Source organism: Pseudorca crassidens, chromosome 2, assembly GCF_039906515.1.
Source record: "Pseudorca crassidens isolate mPseCra1 chromosome 2, mPseCra1.hap1, whole genome shotgun sequence".
NCBI lineage: Eukaryota > Metazoa > Chordata > Mammalia > Artiodactyla > Delphinidae > Pseudorca > Pseudorca crassidens.
The window spans coordinates 15716914-15741889 of NC_090297.1; the positions used below are offsets into that span (position 1 = coordinate 15716914).

General features: G+C 49.5%; 1 protein-coding gene and 1 long non-coding RNA gene across 2 annotated transcripts; one reads left to right on the top strand and one right to left on the bottom strand.

Annotated features, from left to right (window-relative positions):
* Positions 1-1301: 1301 nt before the first annotated feature.
* Positions 1302-13302, bottom strand: LOC137216761 (uncharacterized). Its single transcript, XR_010939844.1, has 3 exons — positions 13068-13302; positions 3393-3874; positions 1302-1644 (listed from the first exon to the last, which is right to left on the bottom strand). It is a non-coding gene; the product is annotated as an uncharacterized lncRNA (long non-coding RNA).
* CDA (cytidine deaminase) lies at positions 3473-23685 on the top strand. Its single transcript, XM_067722779.1, has 4 exons — positions 3473-3662; positions 14434-14545; positions 19671-19728; positions 23186-23685. The coding sequence occupies exons 1-4, from the start codon at positions 3509-3511 to the stop codon at positions 23300-23302; spliced, it is 441 nt and encodes a 146-aa protein (XP_067578880.1). The 5' UTR covers positions 3473-3508; the 3' UTR covers positions 23303-23685.
* The last annotated feature ends 1291 nt before the right edge of the window (positions 23686-24976 follow it).

Below are 24976 nucleotides of genomic sequence, written 5' to 3' on the forward strand. Positions count from 1 at the left end.
ATAATACGTCATTTATAACAGACTCACAGCAAAGGAAGAAAAGATTAAAAAATGAGGCAAGGGCTCTTATTGTAGGGCCCATGGACTCCCACTGAGTCATTGGATAGAATTCAGGGAGCCCATGAACTTAGAAGTAAAAAAATATGCCTTTAATTTTACTAACTTCTAACTACAGTTTAGCCTTCCCATCATTCATAAAGGTAGACAACAAATCACAGAAATATTACAGTAGCTGTGACTTTGCCACCAATGTAACTCATAAATATTTTCACATCACTTTATTGCAGTATTCCAAAATACATTTTACTCCTATCATGACTTCAAAATCACAGTAGTTATTAGGCTTACTGTTAGAGCTTGTTATTTAATGCACTAATTTAAAAGTACACAAATATTTTAACTATTCTGATAACTGTATTTCAATACAACTGGCTTGCTTTATAATTCTAAGCATTTAAAACATTATCTTGAAAAGTTTTATAGGGGAGTTCCCTGGTGGCCTAGTGGTTAGGATTCTGGGCTTTCACTACAGTGGCCCTAACCCTTTAAAAAAACACACACAACTAGTTTACTAAAACTGACTCAAGAAGCAATAGAAAACTCAAATAGCTCTATAATATTTAAAGAAATTCAATTGATCGTTTAAATTTTTTTCTTAAAAGAAAACATGAGGTTCAGGATGGTTTTACAAGAAAATTCTTCCAAAAAGTCAAATAGATTACTCCAACATTTTACAAATTCCTTCAGAGGCCAGATAAGAAGGTTTTCAGTGGATATTGAAAACTTCATTATAAAATGCACAGAGAAGAGCAAAGGCTCAAGTGGCAGGCAGGGGTGGGGGGAGGTGAGGGTATTTGGCCTCCAGAAATCAATACTTATTATAAAGTTATAATAAAGACAGCTATGGTATGGGTGTAGGAGTGAAAAAATTCACCGATGGAACATCGTAGAGTCCAAAACAAGTCACACTCACATATAGACTTAGCTATGGGGACTTCCCTGGTGGCGCAGTGGTTAAGAACCCCCCTGCCAATGCAGGGGACACGGGTCTAGGAAGATCCCACATGCCACGGAGCAACTAAGCCCGTGCGCCTCAACTACTGATGCCCGCGCGCCTAGAGCCCGTGCTCCACAACAAGAGAAGCCACCGCATTGAGAAGCCCCTGCACCGCTACAAAGAGTAGCCCCTGCTCGCTGCAACTAGAGAAAGCCCGCACGCAGTAATGAAGACCCAACGCAGCCAAAAATAAGTAAATAAATAAATTTATTTTAAAAAAAAAAGAGTTAGCTATGATCATGAGTAACTGTTTATTGAATGAATAAGTGAGTGAATGGTATTTGAACTCTAACATGGGGACTCTGGGTGGTTTTTCTCACTGAGCAAAGGCCTGGGGGCGGAGGTTGGGGAGGCTTTGGTGACCTTGATAATCTCCATTGTCACTCAAAACATCTTCTTCAATATTCCTATTCTTTGATCTGGGCAATTAAGTTTTCTTAATTTTATGTGAAGTGGAGATTAAAGCATGTTTAGAAAATGCCATTAATATTGTTCATCTTGGGAACTCCCTGGTGGTCCAGTGGTTGGGACTCAGAGCTTTCATAGACAGGGCCCCAGGTTCGATCCCTGGTTGGGAAACTAAGATCCTGCAAGCCAAAAAAAAATGTTTTTATATACATATTTATCTATAGTTGATCTATAACTTAGCTCTAACCAAGTTTCCAGGCCTACTCTCTCCTTCTATCCAGATGACCACCCCAAGCCCCCTCTATAAGGAATTCTAGAGCTGCTGCTGGCTCTCAGGCTCCACACAGCTGGGTTTGTAATGGTCACTGTCCCCCTTTATGGCATGGGTAGGTAAAGAGCTTTGAAGGCACCAAGGGCCATCAGTAGCCTGGAGGTCGTCCATGTCCTCTTGGTACCGTGGAGCCAAGGAGTCCAGCCCCTGGCCTGGGCAGGGCTGGGCTGAGCTGAGCTGGGGTGAGTCAAGACAGGGCAGGGGACAGATGCAGGGTTGCTTAGTGAGGCCTCTTAACAGGCCTGGCAGGCCAGCAGGGCACCGTAAGTCTTTTCCCAATTGTGATGCTACTTGGCCACCAAAAGCTTTAGAATTATTCCCATGTCAAGTGGGTGCACGTGGTCCCAGGACATCCTTTGCTTTCTTTCCTCGAGCCTTGGGGGAAGGGCCTTTGGGGTGCCTGTGCTGTACAGGGATAGAAGAGGCAGGAGAGCCTTCTCGCTGCTTCCTCCACCAGCCCTGCCTCAGATCCCGGAAACTGCTCTAGATGCCGAAGGTATAAATCCAGGAGGAGAGTGCGACAGAGGGGGAGGGAACCAGCTGCTTCTCTGAGGGCCAAATGTGTGGAAAGGAGGTGTGGGGAATCTGAAGGAGGGAAGGGAGGGAAGGCGAAGGGGAGACTCTACAGCTGGGTGTTTGCCTGTGTCTCCACGTGGCTGAGAGCTCCAGGCTCAGGACACAAAGATGCTACACTGCAGAACCCAGAGATGCCAGCGTGCAGGGCATGGAGCTGCTGCTGCATTTCCCACCTCCCCTCCCTTTCCCTTTCCCCACACCACCCATTTAAGCCCTAAGAGAAGCTGCAGATTCACTCCTGTTTGCTGCGGGTCTGGGGACATTTGGATGCCTCTGGATGCCCTAACTGGTATTCTGCCCTTCCTATGTAATCTTGGCCAGGTCACTTAATGACAAAAACCCCATTTGCATGGAGTCACAAAGGATGCTTACATCATGACGTCATGGGATCCTCCAACCATGCTCACGGTAACAAATTGTATCTCATTCAATCCTCATTACAAATGCTACATGATACTGTTAGTGCACCCATTTTACAGATGAGAAAACTGAGGCTTAGAGAGGTGGTATTAACTTCCCAAAGTCATACAGCTAATAAATGGCAGAACTGGAATTCAAACTAGGGTCTACTAAACTCCAAAGCTCGAGTTGTTCTGTAATCCTAGAATGCAGGACAGAGATGGTCACTATCCCCACTGTACTGATGAGGAAACTGCCTCAGAAAGGCACGTCACCTGCCAACAGTTGTACATATGGGAAGTAGTGGAGCCAGGATGCAAACTCATTTCTTTTACCAGCAGCCCAATGTCTATTTTGCCAGCAACAACAACAAAAATGAGGCGTCCTGAGTAGATGATCTCAGAGGTTCCCTCCAGCTGAGATCACAGTAGCACCCATCCCCTGACCCTCTCACCCATCAGTCTGTCAGCAGTGGGAGTGGTCCCCAAGGGAGAGTGTGAAGCACACGTGGACACAGTGGCATCCTTCCACACTGGGACACACACCACACCCTCTGTCCCCAAACCAAGGGGGGCTCCTCTCCCTCACCTGGCCCCGCCCAGCATCCCCAGAGGCACGCACCTGGGAGATTCTAGGCAGGGACACACCCCGGGGGAGGAGCTGCTGTCGCGGTGGGGCCCAGCCCACACTGGCTGGGAGTTCCCCTTCCACTCCTCCGCGGGCCCCAGGGGACCGACATGGCCCAGAAGAGTCCCAGCCCCGCCCTGGAGCCCGAGCACGTCCAGCGGCTGCTGCTCTCCTGCCGGGAGGCCAAGAAGTCCGCCTACTGCCCCTACAGTCGCTTCCCCGTGGGGGCCGCCCTCCTCACCGGGGACGGGAGGATCTTCTCCGGTAAGGGCGGTGCCTTGGGGGTCCCCCTTCGTGGCAGCCTGGGTGGGAGGCCAGAGGAGGACAAGAAGGAAGGGCGGAAGGAGGGGCACTCTCTCCCCTCTTCCCTGGGCCGCTCCTGTAAATCTGCCACCTGCCCTGCTTTCTGTCCCAGACAGTGAGGATGAATATTCGGCTCAAATCCAGTGGCTTTCCGTTCTTGGAGGACTGGGAAGCTGAGGAGAGATGGGGAAGGAAGTGGGAAGGGGAAGTAAGAAAGGGATGCCATAAACGCAGAGCATCTGCAGTCCCTGAGCTGGGAGGGAGAAGGTTAACACTTTCTGAGCCCTCCTCTACGTCTGGCACCCTACAAAGGCTTCCACTGCTACAGGCAAGTCCTCACCGCCCACGCGCTGAGCCAGGTGTTATGCCCATTTTTTCAATGAAGAAACTGAGGTCCGGAGGTGACATGACTTGCTCAAGGTCACACAGGTTGCTGTGACCAGTGCTAGGGTCCCTCAAGCCCTGCTTTCTTCCTGTCACCTACCATCCAGGGGGATGGCTGGGGGTGAAATCGAGGAATCCAGGGGTTACTCCTTAGTGGGGTGTGGGCCTTACAGAGGGTCTTAAGGGAAAGAAGGCAGTCAGAGTTTGGGTAACCAGCCCTGAGTGCCAGCCTGGGGAGGGAGGGACAGGAATCTGAGTTGGCACTAATCTGTTCCTAAGCTCCTTTTCTTTGGTTTGTTGTTTTTATAGAAAAGCTCACTTGAACAGAAATTCAGACTTGTTTTTGCTAAGCTTAGGGACATCCTCTTTTAGGACAGTGGGGAACGGGGCGTGGAGGTGGCCGGGAAGCCATGCCCCTCCCCCCTCCCATTCCCACCATCGCCCTGCCCCCAGGGCAGATGAGAATTGGCCCAGAGTGATAGATGGGAAGCCCCAGCCCTGCTGCCAGGAATCCCCCTTCCGCCTGCGCAGCAATTTGGTAACCCCACCCACACCCACACCCCCAGCATTCCCGGGCCAGGTGTGAGCCCCTGCCTCCACCGCTGCTCAGCTGCGAGTCTGGCTGGGAGCCACACCTCCCCCTCTATAGTGGTCCCTTGATGTTCATCTTATCTCTTGTCTTTTGTGGTTCTTTCTGGTTTCACGAGTCACCTGGGTCTTAAACATCTTTCAGCACCTTGAGCGTGTGCTACCCTGTGAAAGGACCATGACTCAACGTTATCCATCTAACCTTTCCAGTCTTTCAAGGCAGTTATTATATCGGCCCTTTGCAGAGAAGGAAACTGAGGCTCAGAGAGGTTAAATGCCCAAGATCACAAGCTGAGATGGGAACCCAGAGCTCCCCTGACTCCCAAGTTTGCTTTCCTGTGGGGAACAAAGAATCTCTGAGTGTCATGTGGAAATTCAGTCCTGGCCCGGGGGCTCAGATGAGCATTAAACATTAACCACCACCTCAAACAACGTTGCAATCCACCCCAACCCCATGTCTCAGGGCCTTGAACACTCAATCAGCCATTGATTCCTTCCAGCGCTTCCATGTCCCCTCCGATGGTGTACAGAGAGGGGCCCTCCCCATCCTTGCATTGATTTATTTATTCAACAAATATTTGCCGAGCACCAATTACTAGGTGATGTACCAGGTGCTGGAGATACCACTGTGAGCAGAAATGACAGTCCCTGCCCCCCACGGAGGTCCCCTCCTCTTGCACAGGCCATGGCTCAAAGTGGGAGTCTCAACCAATGATTGTAGGAGAGAATGGATGAAGTGAGCAGAGGTGTGGCCTATGTAAAGGGCAGGGAAGGACCTGATGTCACCGGGAAAAGGGTTATGCGGTGGGCACTTATGGAGTTCTTATGGGATGGGGTACAGGCCCTGGAGGAGTTAAAGCCTCCTGGGTTTGCATCCTGGCATTGCTGTTTCTCAGCTGTGTGACCCTTCACCCTCCTGAGTCTCAGCTTGCACATCTGTAAACCGAAGATCACAACACCGGCCTTTCAGGACAGCTGTGGACAAAGCTGGTGTTTCTGGCCTGGCGGTCCTCCCTGATTGTTGGTGCCTGGGCTGCATTAGTCATTAAAGATGTTGAATTTCACCCCCGGTCGTGAGGCTTTAAACGAGCTAATGCCTTTAAAGGAGCTAAAGTGCTTATAGCACAGTTTCTGGACCCAAATAAGAATATCACAAATGGCGGCTGCTTCTACTGTTAATGGGGGGGTGGTGATGATTTGCAGGCAGATTGCGGAGCACTTCTGAAGACCGGGTAGAGACGCTGAGATTTGATGAGGTAGCAAGTAGGGAGCCGAGAAGAGTCACAGGAAAGTGGGGTTTGAGGACAATGAGGCTGGCAGGTACTCGAGGAAGACTGGGACAGAGGAAAGAGCGTCAGGGGGACAGTGTCTGTCTTACTCACTGACAACATGTTGCCCGGCCTATAGTTAAGGTTCGTTGAATGCGTGAATGAGTGGTTTGGCCTAGGACAGCGGCAGACGGGACGAAGAAGAAGGAAAGATCTGAGAGGGATTATACAGGACTAATGGACTGGGTCTAGGGTGGCAGTATTAGAATAAAGGAAAGGAACATGGTTCTAGGATTTCCAGCCACAGAGACCAGGGAAAGGATGAGACAGAGCAGGATTGTGCTGGGGGCATGGTGGGCAGGGACCCACAGCCATATTAATAACTGCAATGGATTAAGCATTCTCTAAGCACTTCTATGAAAGATCTTTTGTAATCTCACAGCCACCACATGACAGGAGACAATGAGTGTCACATGCCTTAGTCAGAGCACTTTGAGTTGCCAATGCCAGAAACCAACCAGAACCACAATGGGCAAGGGTAGACTTGCCTCAGGGACAGCTGGATCCAGGAACTCTAATGCCACCATGCTCTTCTTTAGCCTTCTGGATGCTGATTTCTTTCTCTTATCCTAAAGGTGGGCTTTCTCCAGGCATCAGGGAACATGAGTGCAGGCATCCCTAGTTTACATTCTTACAGTCTTAAAAAGCAAAGAGGAAAGAACTCTTCCCCACTAGCTCGAGATGGAAAAATTCCAGGGAAGGGCTCTGATTGGTCCATCTCCAATCACATGCACATCCCTGGGCCAATCACGGTTGTCGTGATGGGGTCGCGTGATGGGGCCAGCTGATTCACACACATATTCCTTCTCAGTGCAGGGTGGGTGGGTCTATTACCACAAGAAGGACTGCGGAGGTGCCAAGCAGACCAAACCAAGAGCCAAACGCACATTTTATGAATGAGGTAACTGAGGGTCAGATTTATCTGCTTCCAAATTCCTTGCTTTTCCTGCTGCCCCTCGCTGCGTGAGGATATGTGGATACACAGAAGGGGGCAGAGAGAGCTGTGCTGAGGAGGGGGGACAGATGGAGGGCATTTACCAGAATCCCTGGATCTCCTCACTTAGAAGGAAAGGGAGGGTAGATGGCGGTGAGGCAGGGCTTGGAGAGGAGGGACCTTGAACAACCAGAGGAAACCTGATAGGGCATCAGGGGGTGAATTAGAGATGATTAGGAGGCAGAGAGGGCACAGCTGAACTCAGACACTGAGTTTACAACTCGTAGCGGGCCAAGTCTGCCCAGTTCTGTAACTGTCTCCAGCTGAACAAAAGACCAGCCTCCGTGGAGTTTGCACCCTCAGAGGCAGCTGGTGTTCTGTCCAATTCAAAAGCAAGTCTGAGAGCTTTGCTGTCACAATCTCATAATGATGATCTTATTTCTTCTATTACCCCTGACCCCGGCCAGGGCCTTGTGCCCCTCGCAGCTGGGCCACCAGGATGGTAGTTAATAACTACAACAATTACCTTCTGTCACTGCTGTGGGGAGAGCGAAAGAGAGAGGAGGAGCTCACCGGAGAAGAAAGAGATGCTGGGGGACAGGGCAGTGAGGACACAGAGAGAAGAGTTAAGATGGGACACAAGGGGGCTGGGGGGACGAAGTCAGCCCGGGGCCCCCAGCCAGAGATGGTGGATTGCCGGGTGGGAGGGCGTGGAGGAGACTCATGGAGGACCACCCTGCGGGCATCACCCAAGGGATGGGGGAGTTTCTCTCCTTCAGCTCGTGCTCTTGGGGTGGTGGTCTGTCTCTCCCTTTCCGCAGAGGGTTTGCAGCACTCCGTATGTTTCATTGCCATTTGGCGGGGAGGTAGGGGGAGCACTTTTCTGGATCACGTGTAATTAATTTGCGAGGAAAAAACCATGTTAAAAAACAAACCAAAAAAAACGTTTAAGGACATCCTCGTTAATTGCTGAATTCAGCTCTTCTTGGCTCAACCTTTAAACCTAATCCTTCATCTGTCTTCCCCCGACCAGCCCCTGATTCCCTCCCTGGGCTCCCTTTCTCCCCTAGGACCACCCTTTGGAGCTCTATATGGCCCCACTCCACAGCGTTCAACCCAACGCAGGCTCCCAGACCCACCCATAGCACTTCTAGGTGAGTCAAAGCAGGCTTCCCTAACCAGCTTCCTCTCCTTACAGCCCTGCCCACCCTCCACGCCTCGCTCCCGCTGTGCCTCCCACCCCAGCTTCGTCCACTGGTCCTCTGCACTGTCACTCGAAAGCAGCTTATTACAAAGATGAGCTTCACTAAAATCCCTCGTCTCTATAGCTGAGTTGGAATAGGATCCATTCGTGAAACTGTGCGTTGCACTTGCAGCAGAGGCAGGAACATGGAGAGAGTGGAGTATTTCTTCAAGAACGCGAACGTGACAGTTCTCTAGTCCAGTGATTCCCACGTGTGGTCCCAGACCCACAGCCTCAGCACCTCCTGGGAACTTGTTAGAAGTGCTAGTTAACGGGCTCCAACCCAGAACCACTAAAGCAGGAGCTCCAGGGGTGGAGCTGAGAAATCTTTAAGAAGCCCTCCAGAAGGTGCCGAGGCCCACTTGCTTGAGTGTGATGAACCCCCGCTCGAATCTTAAGATCCCTCGGAAGGCAGAGCAGACGCAGAGAGGGGGACGTGCTCTCCGGCAGTGCTCTCTTCTCTGGGGGACTGAGTCCCAGTCACCTCCTTGTGAATTTCTTCCCTGGCTGATGTCTCGATGACATCTGACTCCAGCCCTGCCTTAAGCAACAAACCTCCTCAGAACATGGCCTCACTGAAATGCCACAGAGAAAGACACTTCTTTGTATCTGTCATGTCAGGATGTGAGTTGACTCCCTGACCCCCACCTCAGATTTACGCTCTGTAAAATGGGGTTAGAATAGGATCTGCCTTACAGAGTTGTTAAAAAGGTTAACAACAGAATGCAGATGAAGTGTTCCATGAGTGCCTGGCAGATAAAAGGAGAGCAATAAAAGAAAAGATTAAAACAAAGCAATGAGTAATAACAGCACTATCATCATAGTATTATTTCTGGTCCAATCTTATAATTATGGATTTCTAACTTGGTGCCGTCCCAGCCCGTCTCTCCTGTGTGTTTCAGAGTCAGTGAAGGGAACGCAGGGAATGGAGTTGGTTTGCCTGTATAGATGACGTTTTGTGCCCTGGGCTTTAGGGAAGCAAAACAAAATTGTCTGACCTTTCAGGATCAACAGTTTATGGGTTTCCTTCCTCCCTTCCTCCTCCTCTTTTTTTCTGTTTTTTTAGAAGCGAGACTTGGAAATTACACTTGAACTTGCTAGAGGCCCCACATACAGTTATTCCTTTGCATCTCAGAGATTTAGCACTAAAGAGGGAAATTCCACTCTTTCGATAATAAGTAACTGAGAGCCTCGCTGGCCTCACTGTTTTAGGCCCTGGGCACACTGGCTGTTCCAGGCCCTGGGCATACAGCAATGTACAATATAGACAAAGTCCCTGCCCTCAGGAATTTTTACTTGGGGGATAGTGGGGGAATTAGATATTAAAGACATTCATTTCAGGAAAGTGTGAAGTGTTAAAACAGGATAAATGGATTAAGAGGGTGGGAGGTGAGGGGGGAGGAAACAATTTTAGATAGAGTGATCAGGGAAGGCTTCTCCAAGGAGATGACGTTTGAGCAGAGACCTGGGTAGAGTGAGCCAAGTGCTTATAGGGGGAGGAGAGTTCCAGGCAGTTAGAACAGCCGGTGCAAAGGCCCTGTGGCAGGTATATACTTGGGGAACAGCTGGATAGCAAAAGGAGTTGAGGTCCAGGAGGTAGGCAGGTTGGCACCAGAGTACGAGGGCCTTGTAGTCATGGAAAGAATTTCAAAGTTGCCTGAAGAACAGAGACAGGGCCACTGTGACACCTTGTCTGGAAGGAACAGAAGCTCAGTCATACAGGCCTTCCACCACCAAAGCCTTGACTTTCATGCAATTAAGAACAGCAGCTCCAGGGCTTCCCTGGTGGCGCAGTGGTTGAGAATCCGCCTGCCGATGCAGGGGACACGGGTTCGTGCCCCGGTCTGGGAAGATCCCACATGCCGCAGAGCGGCTGGGCCTGTGAGCCATGGCCACTGAGCCTGCGTGTCCAGAGCCTGTGCTCCGCACCGGGAGAGGCCACAACAGTGAGAGGCCCGCACACCGTAAAAAAAAAAAAAAAAAAAAAACCAGCAGCTCCAGCTGCTGAATACTTACTCTGTGCCAGGCTTTGTGCTCATTGCTTTACACGCGCGATCTCAACTCATTCTCATTGGAGGCCTGCGAGGAAGGTGCTGTCATCTTCTTTTTACAAATGAGCGCACTGAGCCTCAAGGCGGTTCAGTCCCTCTCCCAAATTCTCAGAGCCAGGAGGGCAAAGGGTCCCAGGGCAGAACAAAACCTACCGGATCTTTCTACAAAAGTCTATTTGAACAGTAGGGTATGTGAGGGCACTCCCTTCTAGAACAAACTCTCCCTCTCCTTAAGTGGCCCGTTGAAGTTTTTACACACAGTGAAGGAAGAGTTCTCTACATGAGGTCATTGTGAACTTCCAAAGCAGACACAGGCAATCATCCTGAGAGGCCGGGCCCTTTGCAGTCCGGCCATTTGCTTTAACATCACATCAGCAAAACCCAAGATTTATGTGAGTCACGTCTAATGGGAAAAGTGTCCCTGAGGCAGGGATGAGGCAGGGGTGGGAGGGTTGCTAGACGGGAAGTGGAGTGGGGAGCAGCTCTTCTGCTTCTGGGAGAGGCAGAAGTCAAATGCAGCAAGGTCACATGTCGGCAAAGGTGGGAGGGGCAGGCAGGTCTGAGCAGGCAAGGGTATGTTTAAAGGAAGCCATTTCCAGCAGGCATCAGGAACCAGTCTGGGGAGACTAGGTAGGGAGCAAGAAAGACTCATTCATTTATTCATTTAACTTTCACTGACCTAGCAGAGAGCCTGAGCATTTAGGGGCCACTTACCCAGGCTACAGTAACTCACATGTGAATATGAACAAATGCTTTGCCAAAGTAGGCAGTCGATGAATATCAACCACTCCTTCCATGGCTGCAGCTCCCTGATGGCTCCCTGTCCTGTATCCCAACTGTATTAACTGATTTCTGCAGGGTTGCAAATGATAGGATTACTATTTTTTAAACTATTTTAGGCAAAAGGAGGGTGCATTGGTTCCTATAACTAAATGGTGGCAGAGCTGGAGTGTTTCTGGGCTTCAAGGGCAGCTGGCATCAGGAGGCCGGACTCTTTTCCCACCATCTCTCATCTGAGTGTCCATTTCATTGCCTCCTGTTGGTGTTCTCCATAAAGAAGGGAAACTAGCTGGGCCCAGGCCCAGCTCCTGGTGTTAGAGAGGGACTGATGGTCCCTCACACAGGAGAACTCTGATTGGCCTAGTGTGGGTCAGGTGCTCAACTCTGATTGGCCCAGTGTGGGTCAGGTTTCACCCAACACTTCCACTCACATCCCATTGGCTAACCCTATAGGACTACCCCAAGCTTCTAGGGGGGCCTGGGAAACATGGTCTCCAGCTGGGTAGGCATGTGCCCAACTAAACTCCAATGGATTCTATTGAGAGTGTGAACACTGGGAACGACTAGTCTTTGCCACAAGACCCCCTGTGACCTGTAAGTATCCGTACATCGTTCTTCCCACACGTAGGACCCACTTATAAACTTTCTGAGGGTGACAACCCAAAGTCCACCCAGTCACTGCATCCTGCTCTAAAAGCAGGATCCCTTGGTGGTGCACAGCCCACCTTCTCAGGTTGGGTGTGGCCTTGCTAATCCAGTGGCCTGAAAACTAAAATATAATCATCTGCCCCCCACTTCACACCCACTCTGGCCATACACGATGTGGAGCAGGAAAGGCTAACAGTCGTCCAATCTCCCATTAGGAAAACAGAACACCTGTTGGCCACCAGTCCGTGCAGTTATCAGACCTGCTGGGCAAGAAGTGTGAAAACTCCCTGCCCCGGGGTACACCTTGCCTCCCCTTTCTGCCCTGGGGGTGACCCCCTTGTCCACGGCCCACTGGGGCCCCTGGCTTTGCCCTCTGGGAGCTTCTTCCTCCACCATTATCCTCCTCAGCCTTACCTCTGAAGTGGGTGTCAGAGAGAATGCTCTCCTTGGGGGCACACAGCTCTCTCAGCTTACTGCTGATGGTGGAGTCTTGGGGGCCCCAGATTTCTTTAGGAATTGAACAATCACAGGCTTTTGTAGGCCAGACTTTTGGTTTCTCTGGCTTTCCAAATCTATCGAAAACTTAGAAACCTTCTGGTCTGTTTGCTTCCACTTTCATACAGGAGTAGCACACCCGAAGAATCCTTTCTGTGCAATAGTTCTTAAGCCCACCAACTCCCTTTTTTACTAACTGGCTTCCCTGCCCAGCCCAGCCCTGCTGCCTCATTTTAATGGTGGCTACCTTGAGGCACCTGAAACAATGACTGGGTGGAAATGACAGCCTGAATCAGATCTTTGCCACAGGGCTGATTCACATTGCTAGGTAGAAAAGTCCTAGGTAGAAAAGTGTGTACCATGGTTTGCCTTCCAGGTTATTGCAGGGTGGGGTTTTACCAAATAACCTGCCGCAGAGTAGCAAGGGCCATCAGCTTTCCATCTTGCCACATCTGTATTTTCTTTCACATTATTGCCCAACTGCTAAGTCAAGACCACATATTTTTGATTTTTCTTTTTTTTTTTTGGTCAAAGGTACATCTTATTTTTAGCACAAATTTCTGTTTTGGTTAGATACAGGTTAAATTACTGTAACAAAAATATCCCAAGGGCTTCCCCAGTGGTGCAGTGGTTGAGAATCTGCCTGCCAATGCAGGGGACACAGGTTCGAGCCCTGGTCTGGGAAGATCCCACATGCCGCGGAGCAACTAGCCCCGTGAGCCACAATTACTGAGCCTGTGCGTCTGGAGCCTGTGCTCCGCAACAAGAGAGGCCGTGATAGTGAGAGGCCCGCGCACCGCGATGAGTGGCCCCCGCTTGCCACAACTAGAGAAAGCCCTCACACAGAAACGAAGAGCCAACACAGCCATAAATAAATAAATAAAAATAGATATCCCCAAATACAATGACTCATACCTGACAGAATTCTCTTTTTCTCTCACATGATGATTCAGAGTAGGCAGCTGGTCCAGGGCAAGTAGGCAACTCAGCTCTGTTCCAGGAGTTGGCCAGGGTCCCAGGTTCCTTCTGTGCTGTTGCTTCTCCATCCCTGTGAATATAAAGCACGTGGTCAAAGCCGTCTGCCCCAACCCAGCCTATGGAGGGGAAAAGAAAGGAAGTAAAGGGCAAGCAGTCTCTTTACAAAAGATGTGATCCAGAAGTTTCCTACCTCACTTTGGGCCACATCCCATTAGCCAAAACTTAGTCACATGGCCGTACTCTGCTGCAAGGGAGGCTGGGAAATATAGTCTCTGCGTGGCCATGTGATCAGCCATATGGGAATGGGAATCACTTGTATTTCTTAAAGGAAGAAGGAGAAAATGAATACTGGGGAACAATGAATATCCTGCCTCAGGGAGAAGGCAAGCTATGAAGAGTGACATACTGAATATGACAGCCTGATGGTCAGGGGAAAGCCCAGCTCCTGTGACCATTGGTTCATGGCCTCACCTCCCTGAAAATGCAGAGTCTGTTAGTCAGCCAATCTGGCTATGCCAGTGCTTTGTCACCTGGGAGCAGCCCTTGCCCATTGCCCCCAGGAACACTCCAGAGAACACCCCTGGGGTGGAATCCCTTTGTGCAATCACAAACATCTTTTGCAAAGCTTGTGTTCATTAGTTTGTTGGTTTTGACAGTTTTGTTTTGCAATACAACTCACAGAGAACCCTGGTTGAACTCTGACAGCTGGTATCCACACCAAAACTTTTGGAGACTTCCCTGGCGGTTGGGCCAGTGGTTAAGACTCCACGCTTCCACTGCAGGGGCCACAAGTTCAACCCCTGGTCGGGGAATCACGATCCCACATGCCATGCCACACTGCATGGCCAAAAATTATTTTTTAAAAAAATTTTTTTACTCAGGTGCAATCTTTGAATCCGGATCACCACCGCACCCCACCCTGTGGCTTCTGTCTCTGAGACCCAGGGTGGGGGGCTCTGCTCATCTTCTTAAGCCTTGGCATCTCCCTTGGCCCTGACCTGACCTTTGATGGGGAGATGAGGCTGAGTTAATCTGCCCTGTGATGCTGTCGCTGCTTCCAGGCTGTGCTTCGAAATGCAGGCATCAGATAAGTGATGAGAGTGGGAGGTTCTTGGGAAAAACCACTGCACCAGTGGGTCACGGAGTCTCCCAACGCTTCTGGTCAAGTTGCCCTCTCCTTGCCCGCACCTTGTTCCTAGTAGCGGGTCCCTCCCAGCACTGGAATGGGGTAAGCCTCCTACTCTACACATGCAACAGGAAGTGGCTCTGCTGCAAATAGCACTGGTCTCTCCTCTCTTCTCAGGGTGCAACATAGAAAATGCCTGCTACCCACTGGGCGTCTGTGCTGAACGAACCGCCATCCAGAAGGCCATCTCAGAAGGGTACAAAGAGTTCAGGGCAATCGCTATCTCCAGGTGAGTGGGAAAGGCTGCTCACAGCAATATTCATTCATCTATTCAGCCAACACCCACCACACACCAGTTATTCATCCATTCATTCATTCGTCTAACATGCGTTTATACTGCGCTTCCTATGGTGTGGGGCACTGTAGGGCTGGGCTGAGTGCTGAGGGTAGAAGACAAATAAGAAATGGACTCTGCCCTAGGTGAGCCTGAAGAGCAGGTAAACAAGCAAGACAACTCTAAGACAAAGGCAGGCGCGCTCTTGTTCTAATAACAGCGCAAACCACAACAGAATCCCTGTAAGATACAATAGAAAGGCAGCATAGAAACAAAGCTAGAGGGACCTAAAAATCACCTGGTATAGACTTGCCTGGCCACTATACCCATTTTACAGTTGAAGAAACTGAGACCCAGAGATGATGAGCAACCTTCCTAGGAATTAGTGGCGAAGCCGAGACAGATACATATCTAGAGTCTGACTCCAGGGCTCGTTCCACTGTGCCATGCTGTGCCAGGAAAGGAAACCTTCTTCCCTGCTCTCCTTGAGCTGATACTGAGATCCGTCCTTCACTGTGCCAGCTCCTTCACTTGGCATCAATCACCTCTAGGTGCAAGAACCAGGATAAAAGGACAAGCTGGTGGGGTGACACCCAGGCAAACCCAGGCTATGGTCTAAACTGATGAGATTCCAGCCCAGGTTCTGGCTGAGCAAGAGCACTTATTAACTCTCTCTCCAGGCCCCAGGCATAATTATCCAAGCTCCCACGTGTGTGCCCTCAAAGGGAATTCGTTGAGTTCTTACTGGCCCTGGACCCAGACTCAGTGGCTTCAGGATTCAAAGCACGTGAATGGGCTCTTTGATTAATTTGGACCCCATTATGCTTCTGATTTAATGACGAATTGCTTCTCTGTGTACTGTTGCATTGTCTATGAGAGAGAGTTCTCGTAGCAAGATAACGGTGCAAGGAAAATAACTTGGGAAGTTTTGAATCCACCCGGAAAGAGACTGCAAGGCTGACCAACTGTTGGTCTTTAGGGACATCCGGGTGCATGGGTCATGGACTAGGTGTGAATGATCTCTTCACTGTGGTGGAGATGCAGGACCTTTCTGACGGAAATGTAGGGGCTGAGAGCAAGGCCTATGGCGTCTGTGTGACAGAAACCAGCCCCCATTTCTTTTTTATTTTTTTTAATATTTATTTATTTATGCGTTTTTATTTGGTTGAGCCAGGTCTTAGTTGTGGCAGGCGGGCCCCTTAGTTGCAGCGTGCGAACTCTTAGTTGTGGCATGTGTGTGGGATCTAGTTCCCTGACCAGGGATCGAACCCAGGCCCCCTGCATTGAGAGAGTGGAGTCTTAACCATTGTGACACCAGGGAAGTCCCCCCATTTCTTCTATAAGATCCTAAATTTGGCCTCATTCTGGCCCCCAAGGTGGTCCACATTATTGAAGGTTTTCTTCCCTGAGTAACGGAAGTCAAGGATGCACTTCTGGAGAAGGGCCCCAGCTTCCAAGAGCTCTCCCTGTGACCAAGGTCTGTCCTGGCTTCCCTCCGGCTTTGGGAGGAATAGATGAGGCCGCCCTGGGAACATTTTGTGCGGACGAACAGAGATCAGGATGTGAATTACACTTTATAAAAAGAGGGTGGGGGTAACTCAATTTCAAACCTGATCCAAGAAAATAATGATATTCTGGGGAAAAGTCAACAAAAGGATAATGGCAAGGTGGCCCTGCTCTGTTTAGAATGTTCCAGATGAAAGGCTTTTTCTCTTGGTCATTATCTACTCTTAAAAAGCATGACTGAGTTTCGTTAGTGATGATTAGCAAATGTCCTTGTTTACACAAAAAACGCATTTTTCCAGCACCCAACAGCTCCTCTCCAGGTACTCTGCCTGCGCCAGCATTCCCGAGCCAGAAAAGCAGTCATTACTGCACTAATGATTTGTTAAATTGAGAGTGTGGATTTAGAGGGTGAATGCGAGGCGCCAGCTCCCTTGTTAACGATGATGAGTGTGAATCGTCTCAGAGAGCCCCCTCGAGATCTGTAAAGCGGAAAGTGCTCAGCTCGGGTGGGATTTTGCTGACAGAGAGAGAAGCTTGCCCCACTGGGGTCCTAGCTGTCATCATCAAAGTCAATAGGTTTCCAGCCTGTCAAGTCTGATAAGCTGGCCTCAGTGTGTGACTAAGGTCAGCACAAACCACAGGAAACTGTCAACACCCGGCACAAGGTGGAAGAGGCAAAGGGCAGCGGAGAGGGAGAAAGGGAAAGGGAGGAGAAAAGGTCCCCGTGCACCCAGGACCTTCTGGGATGCTTCTCCCAAGCTTTTCATTCTTTCTCTTGGCTGGAACGTTGAGTAATGCTTAGGAGGCCAGGCTCCCGGGTTAACGAGACCTGGTTTCAAATCCTTCTCCACTACTGACCTTGGGCACATTGCTTCAACAATCTGAGGCCAGCTCTTCTGTAAAGTGGAGAGTGATGCCTACCCATTGGGCTGTTGGGAGGACTCGGGGTGTGCAATAAATTAAAACTATTGTTTTAACATTATCATTATTACTTCTGCAAGCTGCAGAACTACCAAAGGCAGAGTAGACAGATCCTGGGTTCAAATCCTGGTTACCAGCTCTGTGACCTTGGGCAGGTCACTTCACCTTTCATGACCTTTAACACGTAGATGGTAAGAGTACCTACATAGCTCCTGTCTTATAAGGTTATAAGGGGTTAAATGAGTTAATATACATATGGCCCTTAGCACAGTGCCTGGCCCAGAGAAGTGCAGTGTAAGTGTAAGCCATTATTATTGGGCTGTCTCCCAGTTCTCAGAGCTCTGCTGCCAGGATGTACCATCTTGTGACTTTTGGTGGTTGAACCTGAGACCAAATCCAACATTCCAGTCGAATGCATGTTCATACCCCACCTTGAAAACCCCAACGCAGGTCACCCTCTCCAAGGGGCTGTCCCTTGGGCAGTTAGCCATGCATGTCACAAGATTGGGAAAGGAAATGGTGAGCTTGGTAGGGGCCAGATCATACAGGGCCTTCTCAGCCATGGAAGGGAGGCTGAATTTCACTTAGAACACCTCTCCCGTAACCCTAACCACAGTCTGCCTGTAGTTATGACATTGGCACACAGATTTTATCTCCCTTCCAGACGGCAAGGTCCTTGAAGTCAGGGATTCTCTGATTGGTCTTTGTTGCTCCCTCCCATGCTTGCCTATCATAGAGCAAACTCTGAGCCAACATGTGTGAAATGAAATAAAAAATAACAGAGTCCAGCCTCCAAAGAGCTTATGAGAGGCTCTGGCTGCAACATCAGTCACCTGGAAACCAGATGGGTTCATCTGGCTCAGGGTGCATCCTGGGCAGGGGTCCCCACCCTCTCACGTTCCCATGGGATCACTCTGAAGCTGAGAGTGTGTTCAGAGAGGACCCACCTTTCCATGAGCAGAAGCTTCCTTTGACTGGACCTCCACATGTAAAAGGGAGTTGTCATGGGGATTAAATAAAATAGCACCCCTCCACTCTCTCTCCCCTCAGCTGCTTTATTCAATGCATAGCATCTGTCTCTGTCTCCACTTGATACATGGTTGACTGGTTGGTTGATTGGTTGGTTGGTTATCTGGCTCATCTCACTAGTCAAAAGCTCCTGAGAACAGTGAATTTTGCCTGGTTTGTTCACTGCTGTATCCCCAGCACTGACAGTGCCTGGCACATAGTAGGTGCTCAATAAATAAATGTCCGTCGATTAACATGTGATAATGACTATAAAGTACTTCGGAGGATGCCTGGCACATTCTAGGCACCTATTAAACAATATGATAATTATTGTTAATACACAATAAGGCAAATTAATTATACAACAGTACATAAAGCACACAGTATGTAATAAAACTGTATATGACAAGGTACTAGAATTATGACAGAGCTTATATATGTGAAGGAAGAGTGCCAGTGATTAGCAGAGGCGATAACAGTGTGTGTATAGCATTCTAAAGCTTACCAAGGCCTTTGCACACCTGATCTCATTTTATCTTCTAAGCATTCCTACAAAGTGGATGGCGTTATTCCCCACATTTTATAGGCAAAGAAATGACCCTTGCATGGGTTAAAATGACTTGGTCAAAGTCACATGTAGTTAGCAAAAGGAAGAGCTGATCAAGAACCAAATTTTAAGTCCTGTAATCGTCCAGAGGTATCACAGAGCTGTGGGTCTCAGAAGAGCAAGGGTGATGGTGGCCACTGGCTTAACCTCTGGTGCTTCATCAGGCTTGGAGGCTCTTACAGTTTACTCTTTCTTTAAACACCATCCTTTGTCCTGCTCAGGGCTGGAGGACTGCCTTCAGTTGCCTTCACTCTCAGAGACAACCCCTTGGCTGTAGGCTTCTCTTCTCTGACTTTCTCCGATACAGGGAACCCAGTTTTCTCATTGACTCACATATGTCTCAGGGCCTTTGCACATACTACATCTCTTGCCTGCAACACAGAAAACCCCAGAGCTTCAGAGTAGCACTCTGTTACTTCATCTCACTGAATATATGTTCTTGAAGGTAAAATGGTCATTCTGACACTCAGGTTATACTGAGAATTAAATGAAATAATGTCTATCGAGTGCCTGGTAGAGAGCTTGGGGCAGAGCAGGTGCTCACTAATGGTGACGTATGGACTCTACACTTCCTCCAAGGACCGGGCCAAATGCCACCTCCACCATAAAATATTCTCTCTCCCTCCCTAGTCAGGGAGGGTCTCCTAGTTACCATGCATTCTTACTGCATTTTGTTTGAAATGATAACTCATCTAGTTTTCTATGTCACCCACTGGGCTGAGCAGTCTCCTGAAGGCCAGAGACAAATTCTCCTTAACCTTTGTGTCCCTGTGGCGTTGGTGAGAGTAAGTGCTCACTAAACGTTTACTGAACTCACTGATGAAAGTAATGGTCCTGCCTGTGGCCTTGCCTCTTGCAAGTGCGGAAAGCTCTGTGTGCTTCTTCTCAGCCTCTAGGACGCAGCACACCTGTGAGCCAGGAACTGCCTGGTGGGATTTGACTTAATCTGGAGGAGGGCAGGACTTGGGGCCTGAATTTTAGCAATTGTCCTCTGGCCTCCGAAGAGACTGATCTGTGTTTGATTCTCTGCTTCCGCAGTGACTTGCAAGATGATTTTATCTCCCCATGTGGGGCCTGCCGGCAGGTCATGAGAGAGGTAAGCAGCTTCCCTTTCTTTCTGGAACGGATGCCTCCCTGCTCTTCCCCAGGCCTTGGGAGCTGAGCCAAGCTGCCAGCGAGGAGACACAGCAACTGTCCTGTTTGCTGAGTTGGCTGATTCCTAAGGCCTTCCCAAGCTTGCGTGAATCACTGGAAATTATTCTTTCATTCAACAAATACTTACCGAGTGTCTGCTCTGTGCTGGGCGTTGACCTTGCTCTGGGGAGACAGCAGTGAAAAGACAGGCCAGGCCCGGCACTCACAGACTTTATAGTCTAGTGCAGGAGACAGACAAACAAGGAGCAAAATAAATCAACAGTAGAGTTTCTGAGAGGGATGAGGGCTACAGAGAAAAGAATGCAGAAAAAAGGAGTCGAGAGTGACAGAAGGGGCAGCTGAGTCTAGGTCAGTGTCAGAGCGGCAAACTACAGCCCAGGGGCAAATCCAGACTGCTGCTTGTCATTGTAAATAAAGTTTTATTGGCACGCAGGCACGCCCACTCACTCACACGTTGTCTCTGGCTGCTTTGGTCCTACCACAGGAGAGATGAGGAGTTACAACATGGACCTTATGGCCCGCAAGGCCTAAACTGTTGACTACCTGGCCCTTTATGGAAAAAAGTTTGCCAACCCCCTGCTTTAGATGGCCAGGAAGGGCCTCTCTTGGAAGACGGCATTTGAGCAGAGATATAAATAATGAGAAAAGATGAGGCAGACCAAGGCCTAGAGATTTCCAGGCAGAGGAAGCAGCAAGTTTAACGCCCATATACTTGGTGAGTTGGATGAGTCGTATGAAGGACAAAGAGGCTAGAACACGGGGGCAGGGGTTGGGGTGCGTGGTGATAGGAGGTGAAGTCAGAGGGGTGGGCAGGGGCCAATCACGCAGTAGGCTGTGAATGGAGGGTATGTTTTATTCCAAGAATAAAGAGAACTGAATCATACACTTAAAAATGGTTAAAATGATTTTATGACATTGAAACAAAAGTTGGGGGAAGAAAAGAATAAAGGGAATTCACTGGTTGTTTTTAAGAGGGAACTTAAAGGATCTGATGTACTTTTTACAAAGATCTTCTTGGTGGAAGACTTCAGTTTCTTCAATCCTAAAAACAAAGGGGTGGATCTGGCCGTGGCTTCTGAATCTGGGCTCAGTGAAGTTTTTGATGTGTAAACGTACATTGGGGGAGGGGGGATGCCCGTGGCTTTGGTGGACTCGCAAAGGGGCCTGTGTCCTCCAGAGTCCCCAGAGGCTAAAGTCACCAGTTTAAAGAATCCCCACGCCCTTGGGCTCTGATGTGACGTCATTGGCCCCTGTAAATACAGCATCTCATTTAATCTCCACCCCCCCCCACCTGGAGAGACGTGTGGGTCATTACCCCCATTTCTCAGAGAAGTGAAATGACCTGCTGAAGGACATGCAGCCGGTCAGTGGCGAGCTGGCATTCACCGCAGTTCAGGCTGACTGCAAAGCCCACGCTCCCCGCGGAAGCCTCCCTGCCTTTACGGTCCTATAAATGGAACAACTTATTTTCGGCCCCAGTGGAGATATAATGATGCTTTGCAGCATAGGACCTGCTTGTTCCATGGGGGCTTCTGCTCTGGGAACTGTCTGAAATGGGGGGAAGTGGGGCTTCCTTCAGTTTTGCTTTTGTGCCTTGGGGGTTTCAAAGCATCTCTCGAACATGCAAATATCTCCGTCCTCCTTCTGCTTCTTGCCAGGACTGCAAATCAGGCACAATTAGCAGAACTCATGTCCCAAATCCAGATGAAAAATGCCACCACGAAGGCACTGAATTCACAGTAGGCACTTCATCTCCCGTTAGAGGGGCACAAACGGCTGCCCAGCACCATGGCATGTCCAAGGCCACATAAGGAAAGCACACCAGAATGCCAACTCCCTGACTCCCGAGGCCCCGCCTCAGTCTAATTGCTCATTGCTGTTTTCTCCAAACAGATTAGATGCTGGCAGATGAGAGAAGGAGAATGGAAAAGCTGAAGGAGGGACTGAAACCAAGATGCAAATAATAAGAGCTGAAGCTTGGGGGCCAGGGGCCTGGTGGTGCTTAAACTCACCTCCACTCAACTCACACCCATACCCTCAGGCAGAGCCCGCCAAGCAGAAAAATTTCCTTCCTTAAAACATTAATTTTAAAAAGCCAGAAAAAGGAAAGAAATTGGGTCATTTGTAGAGACACGGATGGATCTAGAGACTGTCATAGAGTGAAGTAAGTCAGAAAGAGAAAAACAAATATCGTATATTAACGCATATATGTGGAACCTAGAAATATGGTACAGATGAACCGGTTTGCAGGGCAGAAATAGAGACACAGATGTAGAGAACAAACGTATGGACACCAAGGGGGGAAAGTGGCGGGGGTGGTTGGGGTGGGGGGGATGAATTGGGAGATTGGGACTGACATGTATACACTAATATGTATAAAATGGTTAACTAATAAGAACCTGCTGTATAAAAAGTAAATAAAATTAAACTTTAAAAAGATAATAGTAAAGTAAAATAAAATAAAAAGCCAGAGATGGATTGTGCCTGGTAATAAGTTGGTGATTCAGACTGAAGCGTGAACAGCAGACGGCAAAGCTGAGCGGTCACTAGGAAGCACAGGTCATCAGTAGGAATGGCTTCCATTGATGGAGTATTTACTACGCGCCAGACACCGCTTGCAGGCACCTCCAGGACTCAGCACTGGCCAGGCAGAGCCTCGGGCTGTTGACTCCAACTCCAGGACTCTCTCCATTACACCACAGCTGATTTAACTCTCCACCTAGGACACCTATCTTCCTGCCTAATAAGTCTTTTGTCTCTAAAACCACTTCACAGATCAAGACACACACAGAGACCCAAAGAGTTTAATCATTTGCCCCACATCACACAGCCAGCATGTAAGAGAAAGATGGGGACAGAGATTTGGGCTAAAACTCTGCTTTCCTGACGTTACCCTGCAAAACCTCAGTTTCCTCATCAGTAAAATGGGGATAATATCCCCCTCCCTCAAAGGGTAGATGGCGAAATCCTGCATGTTCCATGTCAGGTGTGTGACGAGGGAGGCATGCCACCTCTCCTGGCTGTCAGGACTTATGGAGAGGCTCTAAGGGAAGCAGATATTAGTTGTTCTTTTTCACAGCAGGAGGGGATCTGGCCCCAGGGGTTAGATATTGTTCTTGTAAAGCCCTGGGTGAGTCCTTAATCAGAGAACGGAGCATTGATCGCCCATTAGCAACGTGCAAGCACTGTGCTAACTGCTTAATGTGCCATCTTTCATGGACTCCTCCCTCTATGCACCAGGTATGATTATTGTCATTCCCATTTTACAGGTGAGAACACCGAGGTACAGAGACGTATGTTAGACAGTAAGAGGTAGAGCCAGATTCAAACCCAGGTCAGCCCTCAGCCCTCACCCCTTGGCCACACTGCTTCCCTCACACTGGCTTTGTCTCTTCCAGTTTGGCACTGACTGGGCTGTCTACATGACCAAGCCGGATGGCACGTACGTTGTCAGGACAGTCCAGGAGCTGCTGCCTGCCTCCTTTGGGCCCGAGGACCTGCAGAAGATCCAGTGAGGGACGGGGAACACCCACCGCCTGGGAGACCCTGGGTTCCCACACGTGCTTAAGGGGACAGCCACCCAGAGATCTTCATGAAGATGTACTCACAGACCTGGGGATGCCTGCCTAGTGGTCCCCAACCCCACAGGCGCTGGGCAGAGATGACTTTTCCAAATTACACTCAAGCACTGGGGTTTCTACTGAAGTGATACAGGGTTTCCCTCCAGCCTGGGCCTACAGCCCCTCCTTGCAACCCTCCTGGTCCTCCCTAGGACTCAGAGCGCCCCCGTCCCTCTCTTCCGTCCTGCCAAGTCTGTGCTATCCTGCTTGGTTCTATCCTATCTAAGGTTCTATCCTGCTCTGAGCGACTTTTCTAATTATAAACATTACAGAACATACTGATTCGGGAGAGCACGTTTTGCTGTCTCAATCCTTGCTGTAGCTCTTAGGAGGGGCAGGGTGATTCGTCTTTATAGAAAGACCTGGATTCTTTCTTCTGGGAGAGGAAACAGGCACCTTGGACCTGTGTAACTGGTGTGGAGAGCTGAGTTTTTAGGCTTCCTGCCCCTGCCTTCTCCAGATGGGAGGCCGCTGGGCTGGATCTTACTGCCAACGGCCGTTCCTAGAGTCGTTCTGGGCTCAGTTAGACCCGGGCACTGGATGCTGTCACCCCCAAGTATAAAGGGGGAGGCGTGAGTTTGTCTAGACAGCAGAGCAAATGTCTCTATGAGGACCTACTCTGTGTCAAGTACTTTTGCGTGGATTATTTTGTATTTAAAGTACTTGACAACTCGGCGAAGTAGCTATCTCCCCCTTCTTACAGATGAGGGCCCTGGTTGAGTAACTTGCTTTAGGACTGCAGCAAAATTCAAACCAGAATCCAGGTCCTGTAACTCCCACTATGGTCTAGAAACAGTGCCTGCTCCTCGCCATGCGCTGGGATGTGGCAGATCTGGAGTTGGAACCAGGTCTGTCTGACTCTGAGTGTTTTTCCCATTCTCCCACAGCTGATGTCTGGCTGCCCTTATTTACTGAGTCTCTTTTATATGCCAAATACTGCAGAGGGAAAGATGTATGAGAAACAGTCTCTGCCCTTGAGAAACTTGCCGTCTGATGGGGAGAGAGAGGTGTACACAGGACTAACGCACAGAAATACACACTGTGGTCCAGGCGGGTACCAAGTGCAGGGTGGGCATAGTTGCGGGGGGCATGCTGCCTTCTGCGGAGTGAGGGGGGTCAGGGAGGGGACTGTCTGTTGGTACAATTAGGGAGGTGAGGACTGAATAATGGAAGGAGCTAGGCTGGCCCTGTAAAGGAGGCTGACAGCTCTGGGTGTCCTCCCTGGAGGAGTTGGCCTTGGGGTGAGCTTTGGTGGCTGGGGTATGAATAGGGTGTAGATTTTCCTCTTTCCCAGGCAAGCAAGTTGCTGGGGACACAGGAAGTGGACAGGTAATTCACCCCTTCCCTGGGAGTCCTTTCTACTGAGATCAGAGCATCTGCAGGGGTTACTGCCCGTTAAGACTGGCTTTTCCATTACACACCCAGACCTACCTGCTGCCATCCTGCCTTTCTTTAGAAGTGGCTGCTGCGGCCTCCAGCACACTCCTCTGAATGTTCTCAATAAAGAGGAGTGGAGAAAGAAAAAGAAGAAAGGAAGGTGAAAGAAAATAGGCCAAGATGTTAACATCA

Excerpts from the sequence above, each read along its gene's own strand:
- CDA (XM_067722779.1), top strand. The coding sequence starts at position 3,509 with ATGGCCCAGAAGAGTCCCAGCCCCGCCCTGGAGCCCGAGCACGTCCAG. Across the intron at positions 3,663-14,433 it reads GGACGGGAGGATCTTCTCCG|GGTGCAACATAGAAAATGCC; the intron begins GTAAGGGCGGTG and ends CTCTCTTCTCAG. Across the intron at positions 19,729-23,185 it reads GCCGGCAGGTCATGAGAGAG|TTTGGCACTGACTGGGCTGT; the intron begins GTAAGCAGCTTC and ends TGTCTCTTCCAG.